A 24,258-nucleotide genomic window follows, 5' to 3' on the forward strand; every position below is an offset into this window, starting at 1 on the left:
TCCCTGTTGCTTTCTGCATCAACATCTGCCCCACTGTGATTTCTTTTCTTAAATTTTTAAAAATCAGATATAATTCATATATGATAAAATCCACACTTTAAAAGGTGTACAATTAAATGTTTTCTTTACTGTATTCACAAGATTGTGCAACCGTCACCAATATTCAATTCCAGAATATTTGCATTACTACAAAGAAAAATCTTGCACTCAATAGCACTCATTTTATCCCAAACTGTGCCCTCTCACCCTAGGCAACCACTGATCTATTTTCTCTCTCTCTGTATTTGTCTATTCTGGACATGTAGGCAGATTCATATAATATGTGGTCTTTTGTGACTGGTTTCTTTCATTTAGCACAGTGTTTTCAAAGTTGATCCATATGTAGCATGTATGAGTACTTCATTCCTTTTTATGGCTGAATAATATTCCATTGTATGGAATGGAATGGAATAAACACATTTTGTTTATCCATTCGTCAGTTAATGGAAACTTGGCTTGCTTTCACTTTTTGACTATTATGAATAGTGCTTCTGTGAACATTGTGTAGAGGTTTTGTGTGGACATATTTTCATTTCTTCTGTGTGTATACATAGGAGTGGAATTGCTGAGTCCTATGTTAGCTCCATGTTTAGCCTTTTGAGGAGCTACCAGACTGTTTCCTAAAGTGACTGCACCATTTTGCGCTCCCACCAGCAGTGTATGTGGATTCCGCTTTCTCCACATCCTCGCTAACGCTTGTTATTTTCTGTCTTTTTGATTATAGCCATCCTAATGGCTATGAAGTGGTATCTCATTATGGATTTAATTTGCATTTCCCTGTTGGCTAATGATGTTGAGTACCTTTTCATGTGCTTATTGGCCATTTGTATATCTTTCAAGAAATGTGTATTCAGATCCTTTGGGAAAGTATTTTATGTTCAGAATTGAGTGCTTTAGATCAGTGCTTCTCAGAAACTTTCTGTAATGGAGTAGCAACTTTTGTAAAATATAGTGGGTATGAAAGCAAAATCAAACATAAAAATTCAAGCCCCATCTGTTGTTGTTGTTGTTGTTGTTGTTAGGGTCAACAGCAAATTATTTCATTCAAATTGCTCTAAAAGTTTCTAAGCACTTTTTCTCAATTTTTGTATTTCATTAAGTGTTCGTACTAAATAGCCAGTCCCCATAACACTCTTTGAATGATGCTGCTTTAAATTACTAAAAGGCATTTGAAAAGTAGTGCAGCTTTTTCCATGTCTGAACTCAAGGCAATTGCTCAATTCTTGTATTTTCTGCACTTGCACCTACGGCTCCCAATTCTCATTTGCTGGTGAGGTAATCCCACAGAGGACTGGTTCCTCTGTGCAAGCACTTGATACAGATTTTACTCAAGCTAGTTAGATTTTATTGGGATAAGCTGGAAGGTAGAGTTTCAGCAAAAGATAACAAGGCGAATTGGGTTTGGGGCCAATGAGGGCTAGCCTTCTGACCCTCTCCCAGTTTTCCTCATAAGCAGTACCCTCAGTGTTGATGATATTGTGCTTGTTGAAGGGGAGTTTCTGGTAGCTTCTCAGAAGCACAGAGTGGAGGCTTACCATAAAGCCTGTTACACTTTCCAGCCATGTCACCCTGAGATTCCAACCTAATTATTTTGTTTGTTTGTAAATAAGTAATTTGTCACTTGGCTGTTACATCTTTGTTCTGAGCATAATTTCTTTCCTCATTGTTTACATTTATACAAAAATAAGCATTATTCACGCTCAGCCCCTTTATGAGTCTGTAACCATGAACAGTCTGTGAGCATGAACAGTTCGTTATCTCCCGTCTTACAAGGTCTAGGAGGGCTAAGCATGCAGGCTGGTCCTGACTTTGAAACCTCATAGTCTGAGGACACTGAGAAATGCATTCTTATGCTATCCTAATTATTTATGCTTTTGGTGTGAAAATTCTGAAACAACGTGGGTCATTAGAAAGTGTTTTATTTTATAGTGGCCTTAAACTAATGAAGGTGGATAGAGTGTGAATCATTTGAAGTGTGAGTTTAAACATTTGTTGGTGCCTCTGTGTTAAGAGCATTATGTTAGACAGTATCAGGTTGACACAGAGAAGTATGAAAAGTGTTCCTTGCCAGCCAGGAGTTTATAATCTTGTAGAAAGAAGAAAAGTTAGAAGCCAGGTGACTGAAATTCAAGGAAGTGTGTAAGGGTTGAATTAATGGATGAGACTTTATCACCCTGGGTCCAATTAGAAGAGAAAGTACACAGTAAGTTAAACATGGAAAGAATTATTGACTCTAATGGAAGAATGGAATAATGAGGGGTTAGCTAGTAAGAAGTAAATAGAAGTCTAAAGAACATAGCAATAGCACAAATAAGGAGCAGCTGCTACCCCAAGGGCTGATATCAGCACTCAGGAAGAGCCCTCCTTCCTCCAGAGCTGAGATCCAAACCTTGTTGGAGAGAATGTGGCTGTGGATCACTGAATGGCACAGAAGCCATGGTGCTTGTAGTGTGGCCGAACATGCTTGACATCTGCCCTCCAGTGTGCTGTTTACAGGGAGGTGTTAACTGGGCTACAACACCTCCCAAGAAAAGAGGGTCGGGGGGAAACCTCCTGGCTGCTGGGTATGCTGCTGACCACCTTGCTGTGTAGAAGCCTGGTGAGCCAGCCCGGAACCAGGAAGCAAAACTTTTCTCCTGCAGTGTCTCTCCTGTGCCCTCTACTGGTAAAGCTTAACTACTGAGCACTTGAAATATAACCAGTGCAACTAAGAAACTGAATTTTATTTTTATTTCATTTTAATTAAATTTAAGTAGCCATATATGGCTAGCATGACCACCCATATTGGATAGCACAGTTTACAGAATGGTATGTTCATAAGGAAAAAAGTTTTAAAGAAGACAGATAATTTGGAGGTGACTTTAAGAGCAAATTCCCATTCAGGGTTGGCCTGTATACATGAGAGCACCCTATTTCCCCAAAATATCTTAATTTGATATTTTCAAATTTTTTTTCATACCACTGATGTAATTACTAAAATTTGACTGAGATCCCTTTTTCCTTTTAAAGTGTCTTTTTAAAATGCTTATCCCCCAGTGATGTCTGTTTCTGTAACTTTACGTACCCGCCTAGTCTCAGTTGACTTTAGTAAGCATTTTTTGAGCACATACTGTGTCCCGAGCTCTGTACTATGTGCCGGGCCTACAAAGATTAATAAGGCAGAATTGCTGTCATTAGCAGTTTAGTCTAGTTGGGATTAAGGGAGAGGAAGATGAGAGTAAGGGGGAACTTTTAAATGTTCACTTTTTTTTAAACTTCTGTATGCAATTTGATACTGATTAGGAATATTCTTTTTAAAAACTTGCCTCACCTTTTAAAAGACATTTTTCGTAAAGTAGAGAGAGAGTTTTGCCTCTCTCTCTTTGCTGGATTATTATTTCACACCCTCCCATAAGTGGAATACAGCCTCAGAATTCTTCTCACAGCGTACAGGATACTGCGCAGCCAGCCCCTCTGGATCATTCAGAGCGGCTCTGTGAGGCGAAGCCTGCTTGCTGTTTGTGACCTGTAGATGGTACCTAGAGTATCCTTCCCCGACTTTTTATCTATGGAAACTGTCTCTCCTTTATGTCGTTTATCAAGTCCAGTCATCCTCTCACAGAGATTTTGAAGTGATAGGAGTGATTTCTTACCGCTCTGTGCTCATGCGTTCATTCAACAGATATTTATTGGTTGCCTCACATATGCCAGGTTGTGTTGCACGGTGAGGGGCGAAGTGAGGCATGGCCCTTGTGGACTGAGACGGTTAAGAGCCCACATGCCCCCTCAGTCTCTCTCTCCCATTTTGGTGGTGACTTGTTAACATAGTGGAACTTGAAGATAGCAGCAGCCTAGATCTGTAAATCACCTTAAGGAGAACTAACTTCCTCAAGCTTAGTATCTGCTAGAAATAAACGTTTATTGTGTTAAACCATTGAGATTGGAATGTTCGTTATCAATGCCCAGCCTAGCTAGCCTAATACAGGTATGTTTTCAGTCTTTTACTGCTATGACGGTGCTGCTATGAGTGTTCTTATAATTTCCACATGTGCAATAGTTTCTTGGATTTATATCCAGGAGCAAAGTTGCTGAGTTGCAGAACATACAGACAACCAACTTTACAAACTAATACCAAATTGTCTTCTGAAGTAGTTTCACCAGTTTATACTCCTGCTAGCGGTGTAGGAGAATTCTCTTTGCTCTTCTTCCTTGCTAACACTTGATTTTGCTCAGCCTTTGTAATTCTTGCTAATCTGAAAGGTGTAAAATGGTCTCTGATAATGGTCTTAATTTACATTTGCACAATTTCTAATGAGGGTTGGGCATGTTCTCATGTATTTATTCACTGTCATCTTCTATGAAATGCCTGTTCATGTCATTTGCTCATTATTTATTGAGTTATTTGTCTTTCTTTATAGGAACATATGGTGCGTTATGAAACACATTTAGCTTTTTTTTTTTTTTGAGGAAGATTAGCCCTCAGCTAACATCCACTGCCTATCGTCCTCTTTTTGCTGAGGAAGATTGGCCCTGAGCTAACATCCGTGCCCATCTTCCTCTATATGTGGGACACCTGCCACAGCATGGCTTGATAAGTGGTACATAGGACCATGCCTGAAATCCTAACCTGCAAACCCCCAGCCACTGAAGCAGACCGCGTGAACTTAACTGCTATGCCACCAGGCTGGCCCCACATTTCTCTTTTTATTATAGAAAATGCCAAGTTCATTCAGAAGTAGAAGGGTCTAGTGAACACTGATGTGACCATCACTCAGCTTTAAAATTTTTTTCTTTTAAATTTTTAATTGTGGTAAAATATACATAGCCAGCCCTGGTGGCCTAGTGCCTAACACCCAGTGCTCTCACCACTGAGGCCCCGGGTTCGTTTCCCAGTCAGAGAACCACACCTCCTGTATGTCAATTGTCTTACCTTGGCCACTGCGTGTTGCCGTGATGCTGAAAGCTACACCACCGGTTTTGAATTACTAGCAGGATCATCCATGGTGGATAGGCTTCAGCGGAGCTTCCAGACTAAGACAGATTAGGAAGAAGGAAGGACCTGACCACCCACTTCCAAAGAAATTGGCCATGAAAACCCTATGAATAGCAGCAGGGCATTGTCTGATATAGCGCCTTTAGGGGAGAGGATGGTGCAAAAAGGCCGGGCAGGGTTCTGCTCTGCTGTGCACAGGGTCACTGAGAGTCGGAATCCACTCAGTGGCACTAACAACAAGAAGTGACTGAGAAAGAAATTAAAGCTGTTATTTTTTCAATTTATGTGTATTGCTTTTTCAAATAGTTAGTAAATTTTTAGGACATGAATACTAATGAAGTTGTTTGGATCTAACTACTAAATAAATGAAACTGTTAGGAATTTCTTTTGGCCTAGAGGCACTGTGAATTAATTACTGAGAATATCAAGGACACCATGAAAAGAGAAGGTTTGGGAACTTCTGTCCTAGGAGCTTCATTTTTTTAATGATGTTATAAATGGTATCTTTTTCCCTTCCCATTTCATTTTCTGTTGAGTGTATAAAAATGTAATTGAATTTTGTATATTCTTCTTTATCCTGCAAATTTGTTAAATTTGTTTATCCTAATAATTTATCGTAGTTTTGTTTTCATTTTGTAGAGTCTTATCATTTGGAATTAATGACACATTTCTTCTGGTATAGCAAAACATTGGAGAAAAAAGAATAAATGATAATAATAAATTCAGATAATTTTTCAAAGCACTTTTCACATCCTGCTGTCTCCCATCCCCACTCCCTGTGAGATTAGCAATTTGGGTATTATTCCAATTTATAGGTGGTTGGATCAAGGGACTAAAAAAGATAAGTGATTTGGCTTTCAGTATACAACTTGATTAGTAGTAGTAGTTTATTTGCCTAAACTGGCCAACACTCTTTATTTGAAAAGCACGTGTTAAGTTTCTATGATATATATAAAACTTTGCTGTATGCTGTTGGGGAATAAAAAGAAATGTAAAATTAGTGCCTTCTCAGAAGGAGTAGAGTTCAGTAGAGGAAATATCATATATCATAATAGGCAATAATATAGGCAGTGTCGTAATCTGGTTAATGAGTATTTGCTGAATGTTTAATCCATATAATAATGTGGAAAGTTCTCATTGTAGATATCTTAAATACCTAAAGATATAAGAAGAAAATGCAAATTTTCAACCACTGCCAACTTATATTTAATTCTGTTCAGTATTTTGGTCTTTGTTTAGTTTAATTGTAAAGCTAAATAGGGTTCATGTGTTGTCTACAAAGTGAAAAATACAAGGATATTTTTAGTGGCAGTGGATTGTTAGATTGGGTCTCTGTGGTGTATCTCATTTATTACAGGCAGTATTACTCATTCTACTTTTGCTGGTGTTTTTATGTAATTTACAAAATTCCAAAATCAAATAACAAAGCAAGATAGATTCAGAGAAGTCTAACTTTGAACTCAGTCCCCTCCATTTTGTTCCCTTCCTTCCCTAAAGTAACTGTCAAAAAATTATGGTTCATCCTTCTCTTTAAAAAAAAAATAAGAGAGTGTGTGTGTGTATTGATACACCTTTTTCCCCCTTAGGTAAATGATAGCAAACCATACATATATTTTTCCTCCATCTTGCATTTTCATTAGTACTGTTAACCTGAAGAAAATAAAACAGCCAGTTATTTTACCAGCAAAATGGGCTTATTTGGGAACAAATAGAGCAAAGAATTGCAATTCAGGACAAGCAAGCTATAGCAAAAGCCATAGGCAAGTCCCACCAGCAAAGGAGAAGAACCTTGTTTAATAGAGAAAAAGGGGGAAGTTGGGAGGGGTTGTTTTGAATGAAAGTCCATTGGTGGAAAGCGAGAGTGACAGTTTCTCATTGGCTGAGTTGCTCAGGTAGTTGATTTCTTGTAGGAGATGTAATGTACATTTTTTCCTGTTGGAGCCTGTGATTAATGATTCTTTCCTGTTGAGGATTTTTTTGGGGGTCTGTAATTGACAGTTCTTCCTGTAATTGACATTGAGTGGTATTGCCTGAGACCTCCGCCTTTTGGGCTGCCAATTCCGTTTTAATGAGGTTTTCCTTTATTAATTTTCTCAGTAGTATATCCTGAGATCACTCCATGGCAGTATCTAGAGTGATTTCCTCATTCATTTTTACAACTTCTTAATACTGTAGTGTGTGGTATACCATAGTTAGTTCAACCAGTCCCCTATTTATGGAAGCATTTGAGATGCTTCCAGTCTTTTGCTCTTACAGATAACACTACAGTAACAGCCTAGAATATATGTCTATTTGTATTTTTACCAGTGTGTCTTTGAGATAGATTCCTACAAGTGGGATATCTGGGTCTGTACTTTTAAACACTACGTTATACAACTTTCCTATGAAATAAAAATCGTAGATTATTTAACCTCTCCTCTTTTCAGGGAGAAAATCAATATAATGCCCTAACTCAGTTCTCTAAATCAATTTCAAGGGGAAAATCAATATAATGGGAATAAAAAAGACATAAAAGGAAAACTATAAAAAAATATATATTTCCATTTGTAAATACAGTTGGCCCTCCATATCTGTGGATTCCGCATCTGTGGATTCAACCAACTGGGTATGGAAAGACCTATGATGCTTGCAGCTGTACTGAACCTGTACAGACTTTTTTTTCTTCTTGTTATTCCCTAAACAATACATTGTAAGAACTATTTACATAGCATTTACATCGCATAAAGGACTTGAGCATCCTCTGATTTTGGTATCCATGGGGTCCTGGAACCAATCCTTGTAGATACCGAGGGACAACTCTAAAAGTCAGTATGAAGTGATTATAGGTCTGTATCTATACACATACTTGGCCACAGTGCAGTCTCATGCAGGTGTACTGCCATTGACGATCAACCAGCATGAGCACATTTTATTCAGTGACATGATATTCCAAATAGTGAATGAACTTCTTGTTGAAACCAAGCTGAACGAAGTACAAAGTACTCTTGGTTTCATAGTGGTTGCACACCTGGAAAATTCAGTGTGTGTTAAAACTGTAAAAAATATCTTTTATATGTAAAAGAGAGCTATGCTGTAGTTTCAGATAATTGTGTATATATATTTTTAGTTATAAATCAGTGCATGGTGGAATATTCAACGGTTGTGAGGACTTGCTTTCACATTGCAGAATATTGGTGTGGTATCTGTGACCTCTGCTCACTAATTACCAGTAGAACCCTCTGTTAGTGTTTATTTGTGCTTTCTCTCTTTGTTTCTGGATTATTTGCCAGAGGTATTTTACTAGTTTTGTCTAAGACCCAAGTTTTACTTTTATTGATCTTCTCTATTGTATAGTAGTCTTCTATTCAGCAATTTTTGCTTTTATCTTAATATTTTCTTCTTGCTTTCTTTGGGTTTATTTTGCTGTTTGTTTTTACTTTTGCTTTTTAGCTTGGATGCTTAGATAAATTTTTAGTTCGTTTTTAAAGTAAAAATTCAGAACTGTAAGTGTCCGTAAGTACTTTAATCACATCCTGCAAGGTTTTTTTATTGTGGTAAAATATACATAACATAAAATTTACCATTTTAACCATTTTTAGGTGTACAATTCATTGACATTATGTACATTCACAATGTTGAGCAACCATTACTACTATCCATTTCCAAACCCCTAAATTTTTTTTTTGAGGAAGATTGGCCATGAGCCAAATCCATGCCCACCTTTCTCTACTTTATACATAGGACGCCTGCCAGAGCATGGCTTGACAAGTGGTGCGTGGGTCTGCACCCGGGATCCGAACCGGCGAACCCCAGGCCACCAAAGCAGAATGTGCAAACCTAACTGCTGCACCACTGGTCTGGCCCCTCCCAAGCTTTTTCATCATTCCAAACAGAAACTCTGTACTCACTAAACAGTAACTCCCCATTTCTCCCTCCCCCCAGACCCCCATGACCTCTATTCTACTTTCTGTCTCTATGAATTTGACCTGTCTAGATACCTCATATAAGTGAAGTTATATAGCATTTATCCTTTTGTGTCTGGCTTATTTTACTTGATGTCTTCAAAGTTCATCCTTGTTAGAGCCCCTATCAAATTTCATTTCTTTTTAAAGATAAATAATACCCTACGGTATGAATACTACTACATTTTGTTTATCCAGTCCTGCAAGTTTGGATACATAGTTTTTTCATTCTCATTCAATTCTAAGTGTTTTCTAATTTCCATTGTAATATCTTAACCATAAATTGTTTACAAGTGTTTTAAATTCCCAAACCTATGGAGTTTTTTCCTAGTTTATCTTTTTGGTAGTGATTTCCAACTTAATTGATTTTAGTTGAGTATAGAGTAATTCCAATCTTTTGAAAATATTCTGTCTCAAAATGTTTTTATTCTGACCTCATTCTTGAATGATAGTTTTGTGAAGCTGTAATTTATGTTTACAGCTTTTTCTCTCAGTACACTGAGGAGATTCCGCGTCTTCTTGCTTTCATTGTTGGTATCAAGAAGTAAGCTGAAAGTCCCAACTACCACAACTGTGAAGTTTGCCCTTTTTTCTCCTTTGGCCAATTTTAAGAATTCTTTCATCTTTGATCTTAATTTCACTATGATGTGTCTTCATTTTGTTGTGCATAGATTGCTTTTTATCCTGCTTTTGATTCATTAAATTTCTTCAACTTAAGGATTTGTGTCCTTCATCAGTTCTAGAAATTTCTCAGCTACTAGTTTATCCAGTGAACCATTCCCTCATTTGTTCCATCATCTCCTTCTGGAACTCCAAATAAGTGTATCTTAGATCATCCGACTTACTCATCTTACTTTTCTTCTATAGTTTCTGTCTTTGTCTCTCTGTGCGCCTTCTAGGTACTTTCTTCAGATACATCTCATGGTTCACTAATTATCTCTTCCGCTGAGTCTACAGTGCTTTTTTACTTCAATTGTTGAGTTTTAATTTTCAAGTATTGTATTTTTTTTATACTGAAAGTTCTGTATGGTTGTTTTTCATATTTGCCTTTTTGTTTGTTTTTATTTGCAAGCTTCTTGTTCATATTCTGTCAGATCATTCCACATCTGTTTCACTAGTCTGTTTTAACTAGATAGTTCTCAATCAGTGGTGCGTTGTTTGTTTTCTGAATCTTCACTATGAGGTGTTCCTTTTCCTTAGAATTTTATCTTTGGGTATTATTTGAGACTTGTGTTGAAGTTTTTTTCTCCCAGGGAGGCTTTGTATTTATATTTTATTCTCCCATTCACCAGGAAGTGCTGCCAACATGACCACATTCAATTAAACCTGCTTGGAATTTTCTGGGACCTCATAGGTGGAATGAATTCAGATCATAAATATGCATTTTGTTGTTAGGATTTCTCAGAAATTTTTTCCCCCTTCTTGTTATCACTGGACTCAAATACTTAAGATTTTCTTGTTCCCTCTACCCACAGGGATTTATTCCTTATTTACTCTTGTATAGACTGTAGCTTTTAGGTCCTAGCCTTATGTGGGAGGAACTCATATTAGATTTTTTCATTTTGGCAGACTCTGGGTTTTATCACCTGTCCCTGTGACATCCATCAAAGTGGAAGTTTGAGGTTTCCAGAGGGTAGTTAAAAATCCCTCGAGAATAACTGGATTAGGAAATTGCTTACTCTCTTGTTCCTGGTTTCACTTTGCTTTGGGCTCTGTGGAAACATCCCTTTCATCTTAACTAGCTTTTCCATGCATTTTTAAAGATTTGAAATGTTGTTCAGTCCTTTATTTACTTGAGTTTAAAGCAAAGTTTCTTTTCATTTTCTGTCTTTAGTCTTTACCAGTGCCTCTATTGTGTTTTCTACATCTCTTCCTCTTTCATTTCTGGCTTTGCCACTGATGGGCCTGATGTTACGGCTGTTGTCGCCAAATGAAGACACTCCTTTCCTTCTAATTTGTGAACTTTCTTTTCATGTTGTGTGTTGTCCACTTAAGGTATTTGGGATATTTTCATTGAGACTTTTGCTCTCAAAGGCATTTGAGGCTTTTTTGGAGGGAAAGGAGGAAGAAAGCCCAGTGGCACTGGGGCTCTTGTAGCTGATTGAGAGGTTGTTAGAAGTCTTACCAAATAATGTTGTATTGTACATTCATAAGGTACTGAAAAATTAAGGTTCATTTGTTACTTACATGAAATTTGAGTAAAAATAGCAAAATTGTGCTGTTTAAATCATCATGCTTTTCAATAGTATGTGGTTTGTACCTGAAGTACCATAGTTGATCTGAGTAGATTATAATAAATTCAGTGATTTCTACTAGTTAGACTGACTGGTTCCAGATACCACTCCTTTTTTCATTTCTGTTGTATATTTAGCCTCCCCTAGTCTCCTTCAGTAGACAATTGAGGAATTGTTTGTCTTTGAGTCGTGTCACAATTAAACAATGGGCCTGTTAGAAGAGTACAGTGTGTTTTGGGCATGCTTTTTGTTTTGCCTACTTGTTTTTCACTGAAAAATAGCAAAAAGTGAACAGATTTGGAAAGAGGCATTACTTATTTTCTTTTTTTACAAAACATTTTTGAAAATGGTGGAGAAAAATATTGGTAAATCAGTATTTTATCATGAGTTGTTTTTACGTTCTTTATTGTTTCTGGCTAAAATATAAGATGTAAAGAAACTTATCACATCCTCTTTTGGCACTTTTTAGGCATTTGACACCATCACTAGAAGCAGGGGAAAAAATGCAATGGTTTATGGAAAGGGATCGAAGACTAAAGCCATGAATCAGCTGTTAGCGGAAAAATATAAATCTTTCCAAAGATATTTTTGTTAATACAGAGTAGTATATGTTGTCTAGTGAGATGCTGTTTGATAAGAGAAGTAATAAATTCAGGAAGAATAATATTTCATCTGGGGACAGAGTGTAGTACCATAAATCAGTAAACATTATTGTCTAATACATGCAAGAATTTGTGTTAAACGTTAAAGGAGATAGTAAAATGGTATAATAAAAATAGCTGTAGTGTAATCCCTGCCTTTGACGTCTTGGGCAGGAAAGACACCTAAAATAATAATTAATGATGCACAGTTGTGATTCATTGCCAAAGAAAGGTCCAGTATATTAACATAATTTTTAAAAAAGATCATGAGGTTAAGAGTTGTTAGTAAACTTGAATTCTGGTCTTAGTTCTCTTAGTAATTAGATTTGTGTGACTTTCTGCAAACCGCTTACTTTTTGTTGAGTCAGTTCCTTCACCTATAAAATAAGGAAGATGGACCAGATGAATTCTAATCTAACTTTTTAATACTCTCTGACTTTATTTTCCTATGTAACTTGCATTCAGAGGATGTAAAGGGTCATTTTGAGCAGGGGTAGTCAGGAATGGCCTTACATAGGAAGAAATTTTTACTGAGCATTGAAACTTGGTTGGATAGAGAAAAGTGAAGAAAATTTCAGAATAGAGAAATATATACACAAAGATGGTTTAGGCTAGGAAAGTCTTTGGTCTATTTGGGGAACATGAAGCCTAGGATTTATGTGGTACATCCAGATGAGATCAGACTGATTCATAAGTGGCCCTAAATGCCAGCGTTTAGTCCTCAGCCTTTTGGTTATCAGTAGCTGCTGAGGAAAGTATAGCCAGTGATAGCATGTGTTATTTTTAGTCATCTTTATGTGTTTAACCAATTCTAACTTCGTTCTCCAAACAAAAACTGTATGCGTAGAAACTCTCTAGCAAGCTGGTTAGAGCTGCTTTTGTCCTCTTCCTCTAAACAGCAGCTGAAGGCAGAGAGGGTAGTTAGAGAAATCCTGAGATGAAGTGATGAAAGTCCTCAAGCTGAGCTGGCGGTAGTCATCAGACTTGTATCAAGGGTCATGCTTATGTTTACAAAGATCTAATCACTTATGAGGCATATTACTTAGAATTGTTGCTATCATTTTTGTCATCTTGAGTAATTTCATTACGGACATCTGTGACTCATGTTTAATATTAAATTTGGGTTTTGTTTAGGCATGTGTCACCTACAAGGTGCATCATGTTAACTGGGATTTCCTTGAGACATAGCTAATTCAACTTTATAATGTACAATCACCAAAAAGAAAGTTCTGAAACAGATAAATAATGTATTAGCTCCTCCTTAGTTCTACTGGACTCAATTTGTGCAGAAAATAAAAAAGTTACTGCACAGTATATTAAAATAGAGCAGTAAAGAAGTTTTTTTTGTATAACCACAGTATAAGGAAAGGCTGTGTTCTGCAAGTTGCCACGTAATATTGTTTGCTTAGAATTTGGTGTTGTTTTTCATATAAATGGCAGTTAGTCTCTTTGGCTAACCCACGAAAGCCTACTGATCTTTCTGATTTTTGTTATGGAAAACAATATAGTAAACACCATTGCACATGTATAGATTTTCAGCCATGTTAAAGATTCGATTAGGTTTTTGTGCTCTAGCTTGGAAATCTAGCCATTGATTACTTTTTCCTATTTTAAAAATGTGTTCTGTAGAGAAATATGAAATAAATATGGGTCTTCTGCCTCCAAAATAAAAGAAAGAATTGAGGATATTAGGGTAAAGTGTAGAGCTGAGGTACACTTAGAGCAGCAATTCTCAAAATATGGTCTATGGTACCCTTGCAGTCCATGAGGTCAAAACCTGTTTTCATAATAATACTAAGACATTCTTTGCATTTTACACTATTGACATTTGCATTGATGGTGGAAAAGCAGTGGTGGTGAAACTGCGTGCACTTTAACACAAATCAAGGCAGTAGCCGTGTGCTTGTAGTTTTTTTAAAAACCAGTTTCACCTAGGAATGTACTTGATGAGACTTTATAGCATACATAAAATTATTAATCTTATTATATCTCTACTTCTGAGTTCACTTTTAAAGTATTTTATATAGCAAAATGGGAAGTACTCATAAGAAACTTGGGAAGTGTAAATGGTTGCCTTGCAGAAAACCATTTATGTGATTGAGCTAAACTAGCCCCCTTTTCAGGGAACAGCGTATTAATTAGAAAGAACAATTGACACACAAACTCTGGTTTTTCTTTAAACTTAGGTTTTTGGCAGACATTTTTCTCAGAAATGAATGAAGTGACAGAATTGTTGCTGTTGGTAAAATTTGTTTCAAGTGAAAATTAGAATTTTAGAAAACTTGTGTCTACTCTTGAATTTGACAATTTCCCAATACTGAGATTTTTCTAATGACATCAGTGGTGATATTAATGAATGTGATTTTATTTTTATTGTACAATGAAATGTGTCAACGTTTGGAATATCTTTATAATTCAGTGAACCAAATAGTCAATTCATGATGTTACAAAATTCATGCATGAGTAAAAGATTTATTCGATCAATGCGTTTAATGTAACAGAGTACAAAAAATGTATTGCTGTGGTTTCAGATTCCACAACTAACTTTTAGGAAGGTTAAGTGTGGTGTAATATCAAAGAATAATAACACTTATCTGAAAGCTATTAAAATACTCCCTTATCCAGCTACATATCTGTGGAAGACCCAGATTTTCTTTATATACTTCAACCAAAACATAATGCAATAGATTGAATGCAGAAGCAGATATGAGAATCCAGCTGTCTTCTACTAAGCCAGACATTTAAAAGATTTGCAGAAATGTGAAATAATGTCACTCTTCTCACTAAATTTATTTTATTTTAGAAAGTACTTTTTAAAAAAATATTTATATTAACAGGTAATGGGTTTATTATTGCTTTTTTAATGAAATGAATTTTTAAATAACTTGTTTAAATTTCTTATATAGTAAATATAGATAGATATGATCCATATAAACAAAACTTATTTGGGATCCTCAATAATTTTTAAGAGTATAAAGTGGTCTTGAGGCCAAAATGTTTTGAGAACTATTACTTTGAAGAAACTAAGTGGCTTTTAACACGTATGTGCTAGGAACAGATGTTGATAAAAGCCATGCATGAGCTCGCTTAAACAAGTCCCTATATGCTGGTCTTTCCCAGTAGATTATGAACTCTTAGAGAAGAACTACGTCCTCTTTTATTTTCTCCAACTTCTAGCATAGAAATCTGATAAATAATAATCTTGATGATAGTAGCACAGCATTAAATCTTTATTAGCTCATTTAATCTTTATTCTCTGAGGTAAATATTATTAATTCCTTTTTTTAAATTGAGATATAATTCACATAGCTGAAATTTACCATCTTAAAGTGTACAGTTCACTGGTTTTAGTATATTCACAAAGTTGCACAACCATTGCTATTGTCTAATTCCAGAACATTTTCTTTTCCTCAAAGGAATTCCATACCCATGAGCAGTCACATCCCATTCCCCTCACCCTCTAGCAGCCACTGATCTATTTTCTGGCTCTATGGATTTGCCTATTCTGGACATTCCATATAAATGGAATCATACTATATGTGATCTTTCTGTGTCTGGTATGCACATATGTATTTATTTTTTTATATTTTTATTTTTTTGGTGAGGAAGATTGGCCCTGAGCTAACATCCATTGCCAATCTTCCTCTCTTTGCTTGAGGAAGATTGTCTCTGAGCTAACAGCTGTGCCAGTCTTCCTCTGCTTTGTATGTGGGATGCCACCACAGCATGGCTTGATGAACGGGGGTGTAGGTCTGTGTCTGAGATCCAAACCTGCAGACCCCAGGCCACCAAAGCAGAGCTTGTGAACTTAACCATCACCCCACTGGGTGGGCTCCTGTATCTGGCTTTTGCTTGCTTTCTTTTTGTGAGGAAGATTGGCCCTGAGCTAACACCTGTGCAATCTTCCTCTATTTATGTGGGATGCCACCACAACATGGCCTGATGAGCAGTGCTAGGTCCATGCCCAGGATCTCAACCTGCAAACCCCGGGCCAGCGAAGCGGAGCACGCAAACTTAACCACTACGCCACTGGGCCAGCCCCTGGCTTTTTTCACTTATGTTTCAAGGTTCATCCATTGTTATAGCACATATCAGTACTTCACTCCTTTTTGTGGCCAAATAATATTCTGTTGTATGGATATGTGACGTTTTGTCTATCTGTTCATCTATTGATGGATATTTTAGTTTTTTCCATGTTTTGGCTATTATGTATAACACTGCTGTGGATATTTATATGCAAGTTTTTGTGTGGACATATGTTTTCAGTTCTCTTCTGATGTACAGGGAGTGGAACATCTGGTAGGTAATTAACTTTTTAAGGAGCTTATTAATACCTTTTTAAATAGAGTTTATTTTGTAATAATTTTAGATTTACAGAGAAGTTGCAAAGATAGTAGAATTCCTGTATAGCTATCGCCCATTTTCCCCAAGTGTTGACATTACGTAAGCCGTAAAATGTATGTGAAAGCAAAGAATCCAGCGTTGGTATGTTACTATTTTCTAGTTGATATGTTACTAAATTCTAGATTTTATTTCAATTTCACCAGTTTTTCCACAAATGCCCTTTTTCTTTTCCAAGATGCCACATTGTCCTGTCTCCTTAGACTCCTCTGCTCTGTGACAACTTCTCAGTCTTCATTTCTTATGTCCTTGACAGTTTTGAGGAGTACCAGTCAGGAATTTTGTAGAATGTCCCTCATTCTACATTGGGTTTGTCTGGTGTTGTTCCATGATTAGACTAGGGTTATGGGTTTGGGGGAAGAATACCACAGAAGTGAAATGTGTTTTTCACCACTTTAGATCAGAGGTGAGTGATGTCAACATGATATCACTGGCAATGTTAACCTCGATCACTTGGTTAATGCAGTGTTTGCCAGCTTTTTCCACCATGAAGTTATTTTTCCCTTTTCATATTCTGTTCTTTAGAAATGAGTCACTAAGTCCAGCCTATACTCAAGTGGGGAGGGACGTTAAGCTCTAACTCTTAGAAGGAGATGTATCTACGTATTTTATTTGGAGTTCTTTTGTAAGGAAGATTTGTGCCACCCCATTTTATTTGTTTCAACATGAATTATGTATATTTATTTTATACTTTGGATTATAATCTAATACTACTTGATTAGTTTTGTTACTCAAATCGTTCCAGGATTGGCTTTTGGGAACTCTTTCCTGTGTGCCTTTGATATGCCCTCGTCCTTGTTAAGTACTTCTTACCTCTGACACTATAAGATGCTCTGGGCTCATTTTGTATTTTCCCTCTCCCGGGCCTAGAACCGGCCGTTTCTCCAAGGAGCCCTGAGGCACAGTTAAGTATTTGCCCAAGGTCACACATGTAAGTAAAGGGGGGAACCAGGATTCCAGTCAAAGCAATCTGATTCCACAGCCCATGCTCTTAACCACGATGCTAGACAACGTGCTGCTGAAGGTACACTGGCAATTTCTAGTCGTGGTCCATCTATGAGCCATTCTTAAGGATAGAATTTGTAGTCAGTTTACACTAAATAATTATTGTGCCCTGACTGTTTCATATTCATTTTTTTCTTTCACCACCATTGTGATAGTTATAATCAAGTTAAAAATTAGCCACAGTTAACCAGTGTCAATATTTTGGTGCATTTCCTTATATAAATGCATGCAAATATATTTTGAAATGTTATTACCTTATCCTGATTTTTTAGTTTAATATACATTAATATTGTAGTATTCACAGTGTAACCAAAATCTGAATGTGTCGTTTCTGTTATAGCTGGTGATTAAGATGAAAGTGAGCTGCTCTACGGTTCATCTGTTTTGTCTTAATATTATGGTCACGTAAGAGATAAACATCTGTCTTGATTTATCAATTCATCAAATAATCCTCAAATTATTGTTACTAAGCCTTATCTTTCTTCCATTTGTAGCAATAGATAGGTCTCCTCTGGTAATGCACACCTGACAGCCCACACTTAAGAACAGCCAGTTGCATCCTGCTTACATCTCACCCCGAAACAAAACAAAGCCCACATGATATGAACAGCTGTCAACCTTATCACCTTAGATCCCATCCCTGTTTCTTCCTTTGACCACCAGTAGTTTAATTTCACTTCAGGTGGTCTTTTTCACACACAGATACAGATCTTTCTTTACTCCCTTTTCCCAGCCCTTCTCTAACCTCTAACTAGTTACCCCCCAGAAATGTTTATTTTCCCCTTTTACCTTCTCTTATTCTTCCGCTTTTGTAGGCTGAAAGATAACTGTCATTATGGCAGGTAAAATATACAGTAGTGCTAGGGACATAATCCTAGCAAGGAAAACAAAAGCTATAGAATGTGGAATGAAATTAAGTATAATAATCTCTTCATCTCTCAGTTCTTCTCAAGTTATACCTGCTTTTCTTCAGGTACTAGCATTCACACTAAATAAAAGATGAAATAAATTTATTTTTAATTTTATCTAAATACAGTTGGCATTCTTTTCATTGTATACATACAAAGTTTGTTCACTTACATGCATTAAATAACTTTACAGTCAAGTCAAGATCTAATTACCAATCAAAACCTTGTTTAGCAGGGAAATGTGTTATTTCCTAACATATATATTTTTGTATCAGGACTCACCTGTAAGTTAGGCATTCCCTCCCCTTTACTGCTGATTTTAAATGTGTGTAATCCACTTTTTTTTAAAGACATATAGTGTATATGTATAAGTATATGTAAACAAGATTGAAGTTTCCACTGAAGTAGCCATGTGGATAAGCGGGATTACTTGACTGCCTGGATGGGGCTTCACAGCGTGACAGAACATGGGGATTTAGCCATATTCTGTTTTTCAGCCAAACTCTGGATTTACTTTTGTCACTGTTCCCAGATGGATCAAGTTCTATGTGACTGTCTGCAAAACTCGCAAGGGACTAACATGTGTAATTAGAATGTCAAATTTTCAGAGACCAAATATTGCATCAGTGACACCTTCTCATCCTTTAGGAAAGTTTATATGAAGGCTAAGTTATAATCACAACATTGGTGAGCATGGAATCAGATTTCGAGGGGGTGTTGGTTGATGTATTTAGTAGCACGTGTCCTATCTCTGCTCTAGAAATGGACATGTCGTTTGATTGGCTGGTCAGGATATAATCTTCCCCTTTGAAATTCTCTTTTTAAGACTCCATATTGTCTGTCTTTTCATTGGAACATTTACTCTTAGAATCAATTGATTAGGTGAATATCTTTTGATATGTTTGTATCATCTTGCTTTCCAGAAACTACTGTAGACTTCTTAACTGGACATGGCTTTTCGAACATTCCTTCAGCTAACCGTTTACCACCTTTGTTAGAGGGGGCTATCTATATTCATAACCAATTTCCTCTCTTACTCATTGAGTTTTACAAATTTTGCAGATTTCACTCTAAATGGATAACATTTTCTAATTCGAAGTTGGGGAGGAGATCATTACTATTTTGTGCTTGTCCATACTATTTTTTACCTTGTTATTAACTGTGCGTGTTTGCGTATCTGTTTCAGGCCATATTGTAATTCTGAATCATGTCTGATAACGGAGAACTGGAAGACAAGCCTCCGGCGCCTCCCGTGCGAATGAGCAGCACCATTTTTAGCACTGCAAGCAAAGATCCTTTGTCAGCTAATCACAGTTTGAAACCTTTGCCCTCTGTTCCAGAGGAGAAAAAGCCCAGGAATAAAATCATCTCTATCTTCTCAGGCACAGAGAAAGGTAAATAGCTGCTGTGGTTTCAAGAGTGTCAGTTGTTATTTTATGTTACTGATTTTGATAGCTTTTTAATTAAAATATAATAAGTTGATATCTTTTATGGTGAGAACAATAAACAGATCCAGGAAAACAATTGGTGGTGGTATAGAGGCACCATTAGAAAGGCTGGTTTATTTTAACTGTGACAGAAAAAGTAAAACTAAAGTTGTTGTTCATCCTACTGGTTACATCCGATGAATTTCTGTACTCATCTCCTTCAATTTCTAAGACTTGGGCCATAGGTTTTGCCTTCCCAACCTTAATGAGATTTCTGATATTTGAGAAAGACCTACTTTTATAAGAATGTTGATATAGAGTACAATCTCTCTCTGAACTCCCTGGAGCCAGCTGTGTTTTGGGATTAAGAGTTTTTCTGATTTTTGAGTAGTAGTAATACTTTCTTTTTATCGTGTATCCTATGAGCATCTGAGGCAAGACTCAGTAATCAACACTTTAATCCTCTTCTGCAAACATAAGTCTAGTCCAGGGTTTCTCAGCTTCAGTAAGATTGACATTTTGGGGCCAAATAGTGCATTGTTGCAGGAATCTGTCCTGTGCATTATAGGATGTTTACCACCATTCCTAGCTTTTACCCACTAGATGTCAGTAGCACCTGCCACCCAGTTGTGACAACTGAAAATGTCTCTAGACATTGCCAGATGTCCCATGTAGGGCAAAATCGCCTCCAGTCTAGTAATTGGTCAGAAACACAAAGTGGGATAAAGACTATAAGTAGTCTTATATAAGTTGAAGTCACTAAATTTGTTTTGGTCTCAAACCTTTCAGTTTTCAGAGCTTTTTGGATTTCATTTATTTACCTATTCTTAATTTTTTAAATTCTTGCTTAAGGAAGATTGTCACTGAGCTAACATCTGTGCCAGTCTTCCTCTGTTTTGTGTGTGGGATGCTGCCTCAGGGTGGCTGGACAATGGTGCTAGGTCCACACCAGGGATCTGAGCCTGCAAACCCTGGCCCGCTGAAGCAGAGCACATGAACTTAACTGCTACACCACTGGGCTGGCCCCACTTTTTGGATTTTAGAATTGGATAAGGGATTATGACATAATGGGTTTTAGAATAAGGGTTAGGGATTAGTTTATTTAATTATATTAAGCATGGCAAAATGGCTCTGATAGTAGTGATAGATATAAGTGGAGATAAAGATATATTTCCACTTATGTATCTAAGTACACATGGAGAGGTAAACTGAAGTGGAAGAAGAATGGTGCTTTTATATAATAATAAATACATATTTAATTTGAGAGTTAAAAATGTATAATCAGTGAAAATTTGAATGAGGCAATATAGTTAATATTAACAAAGAATCAAATCTTGGAGAATTTAGATTTGCAGACAGAACATAATCATTGAACAGTTAAAAACCTGTTCATTTTATTGTATATCTCTCGTTTCTAATTTTGCTTTTATTTTTAAGATTTCATGTGAAGTTGTAACTGAAAAGCTCCATTGAAGTATGTTTTTTAAGTTTATTTAACAGAAGTGATAGGGTGTGTATTTGGCATGTTTGAGAATGAAAAATATACTTAGACTGGAATGGGTAAAAGATAAAGGGGGAAATTAGGAAAGGAACCAAAAAGTATGCATGGGATGGGGTGGAGAAGTGTGTGTGTTGGAGTGCACTGACTCCTCATCTTCCATGGTAGTAAGTCAGTATATTTAAAGTAGGAAAACCTGAAATAGCGGTGTAAACACAGTATTTATAATTATTGGGGTTAGAAAAAAATTTATGAAGTTAGTACCAGCAGAAATTACTGAGTGAATTGAAATTACTTGCCTGTGGAGAGCAGAATGCAAAGTGGGTCAGGGGAATGCTCTAGATAGGATAAAATGTCCTTGGGGACAGCCTAAGAAAGGGGAAAAGAAGAACACAAAATGAAAAGAAATGAAAGAGAATGTCTGGACAGTCCAGTACTTTGGGTAATGGTAGGGTTTGTGAGCACATTGAATATCATTTACATAAATGCGAAAGAGCAGACCCATCTCTCTGATCATTCTGAGAATCTTCCAGTTTTACCTTCTTTTATTTTACCCTTTCTCTTCCTTTCTTCCAGAATTACTTATCAGCTATAACTAACTCAGGGTCTCCCCCTAACAAAGGGAGAGAGAGGGTACTGGTGTCCTAGGAATGGCTCTGATTGCATTTAGGTTTATCAGCTCTTGAGATCTGTAATTACTATCCATTTAATTTTTTTGTGTGATTTCTGAAGTCATTTTTTTTTTTGTATTTTTTACATTCAAGATCTAATACCTTTTTAGGGCTAATCTTAAAACTTTGCAAGCTCTTTTAAAAGCAAATTTTGCCTTTCTTATCCAATTCCTTTTTTCTTTCTCTTAAAAAAATTCTTTCATAGAAAATGTCAAACATACCCAGAATAATCGTTTAGCTTCACCAGCTTCAACAATTATGATTCTGCCTCCACTTGACTTATTTTTTAGGTAAAATTTACGTATATTAAAATGCACAAAATTAACTGTACCGTTTTGACAAATGGGTACACCTGTGTAAGCCGTAATCATTATCACCCTATTACATTATACGCCATTTCCATCTCCCCAGAAAACTCGTCTACATCCTGTTCCAAACAGTCTACTCCTCCCCTGCCTTCAGGCAACTACTGTGTGATTTTTTACCTTTGATCAGTTTAGCCTGTTTTAGAACTTTATATAAACAGAATTTTGCTTTAAGTTTTTAGTTTTGTGATGACATCATACCCACAAGAGTATAGTGTACACAATGTATACATTTTAATAAAAACACCCTTGTACTAATTTTATGACATAATATCCACAAAAAACATATGCCTATTTGGAAGCATGTTAGAACATACTCTCTGCACTGTTTTCAGGACTTCTGTTCTTCCCTCAACTTTATGTTTTTGAGATTCATGCTGATATGTATCGCTGTAGTTTGTTTGCACTGCCGATGTTGGTATGCACGGCTGTGGTTTGTTCGTTGTCACTGCTGATACTAGTACACTGTATAAATGTATGGCTATTTGTTTAACCAGTCTCCTATCAGTAGACAGATTGGTTGTTTTCATGAACAGTACTGCTGTGGGTGATGTTGAACATATCTCTTGGTGGACATGTGCAAGTACTTCTCTAGGGCATTGCTTTTCCATTATCAGGTGACCCATTAGTTTAGTTCTTTTCTATTCTAATTGCTTATTAGAATCTCTTGGGGAGCTTAAAAAGATAAATTTGTGTCCAAGCTCCATCCCTGACCAATTGAACCAGAGTCTTCAGGAGCTTACCTCGGCATTGTTTTTGTTTTTAATTCTTTAAACGCCTCAGTTGATTCTAATATGCATCTAATGTTAAGAACCACTGTATTAGTGGGTTATGAGATCTGTATAGCAGATGACACTAAATGAAATAGAATAGAAATAATAAGAGTATATTGCACATGGTGAAGGAGTTGTCTCATGAAACTTTTGTTTCAGTTATGTGTGTGTTGGGTCAGGAGGTAAAATATATTAATGTATGTCCTTGCCGAAGATTTAAAGATTACCCTGAGGTATATACTTAGGAGTAAAATCGCTGGGTTGCAGGGTATTCCCATGTTTGTCTTGATTAGGTTTCTCAGATTGCTTTCTAAAGTTTTTTATTCAATCTCACCCACAAAACGTGAGTGTTCCCATTGTGACCATCTTTGCCAATTCTTGTATTACAGGACCTTAATTTTTGCCAACTTGGCAGGTGTGGAATGGTATCTCATTGTGGTTTTAATTTGCATTTCCCTGATGACACGGGAAATTGAGTGTCTTTTCATATGTTAATTTGCCATTCATTTGTGTTTTCTGTGACGTAGCTGTTCTTTACTCCATTTTTCTCTTGAGTTGTTTGGTTTTTCCTTATTTATTAATAAGCATTTCTTATAGTCTATATACTAATCCTTTGTCAGTTATATGTTGTTAAATATAGTTTTCCAGGTTGTGATATGCCTTTTCACCATTTCAGTGATATCTTTTGATGACTAGAAGATAACTAATTGTGATGTAGTTGAATTGATGAATTCCTTCCTTTATGGTTTGAGCTTTTTGTGTTTTAAGAAATCTTTGCCAAACTAGAGGTCAAAGATGCTTTCTTATCTTTCTCTATAAGTTCTACCGTTTGCCTTTTATAATTTAAGCCTTTAAGCTATCTGAATTTGGTTTTTGTGCATCTGTAGAGAGAGACCATTTTCACTTTCTCTTAAACCAGTGTCCCAGACCATTCGTTGAAACTTTTGTTTCCCCACTGACCTGCTGTACTGGCCATGACTTGTCAGGTTTCCATGAATGCCAGGGTCTGTTTCTGTGTTCTCTCTGTTATTGCATTGGCTTATTTGTCTGCACTGAGCTAATACTGTACTGCCTTAATTGCTATAGCTTATAATTCTTAGTACCTGATAGAGCAAATCTGCTACCCGGTTCTTCTTCAGGATCTTTTGGCCCTTTGCTCTTCTCTGTAAATTTTAGAATTTGCTTATCATGTGCTAAAAAAAAACCTGTAGGTGTTTTGATTAGAATTGCATTGAATTTGTAGGGCAAGTTGGGGAGCATTGCATTCAGCTTTGTAGTTGAGAGTAGAGCACCTGCAGAGTGTGTTTGTATAGCCTATTGAGGGAAGATTTAGGAGCATGGTATGGTTTTCAGTTAGAGAGATGCGATGTTTGGAGGGTAGGG

General features: G+C 36.5%; 1 protein-coding gene across 4 annotated transcripts in view; it reads left to right on the plus strand.

Annotated features, from left to right (window-relative positions):
• The window catches only part of PAK2 (p21 (RAC1) activated kinase 2), an 80,765-nt gene that overhangs the window by 15,937 nt on the left and 40,570 nt on the right, over positions 1-24,258 (plus strand). For all 4 annotated transcript variants that reach the window (XM_046658330.1, XM_046658328.1, XM_046658329.1 and 1 more), the window contains one exon: positions 19,328-19,535. In XM_046658330.1, coding sequence (XP_046514286.1) covers positions 19,349-19,535 — 187 coding nt within the window. In that variant the 5' untranslated portion in view covers positions 19,328-19,348. The remainder of the gene's footprint in view (positions 1-19,327; positions 19,536-24,258) is intronic.

The sequence above is a fragment of the Equus quagga genome, chromosome 4 (assembly GCF_021613505.1).
Source record: "Equus quagga isolate Etosha38 chromosome 4, UCLA_HA_Equagga_1.0, whole genome shotgun sequence".
NCBI classification, from domain to species: domain Eukaryota; kingdom Metazoa; phylum Chordata; class Mammalia; order Perissodactyla; family Equidae; genus Equus; species Equus quagga.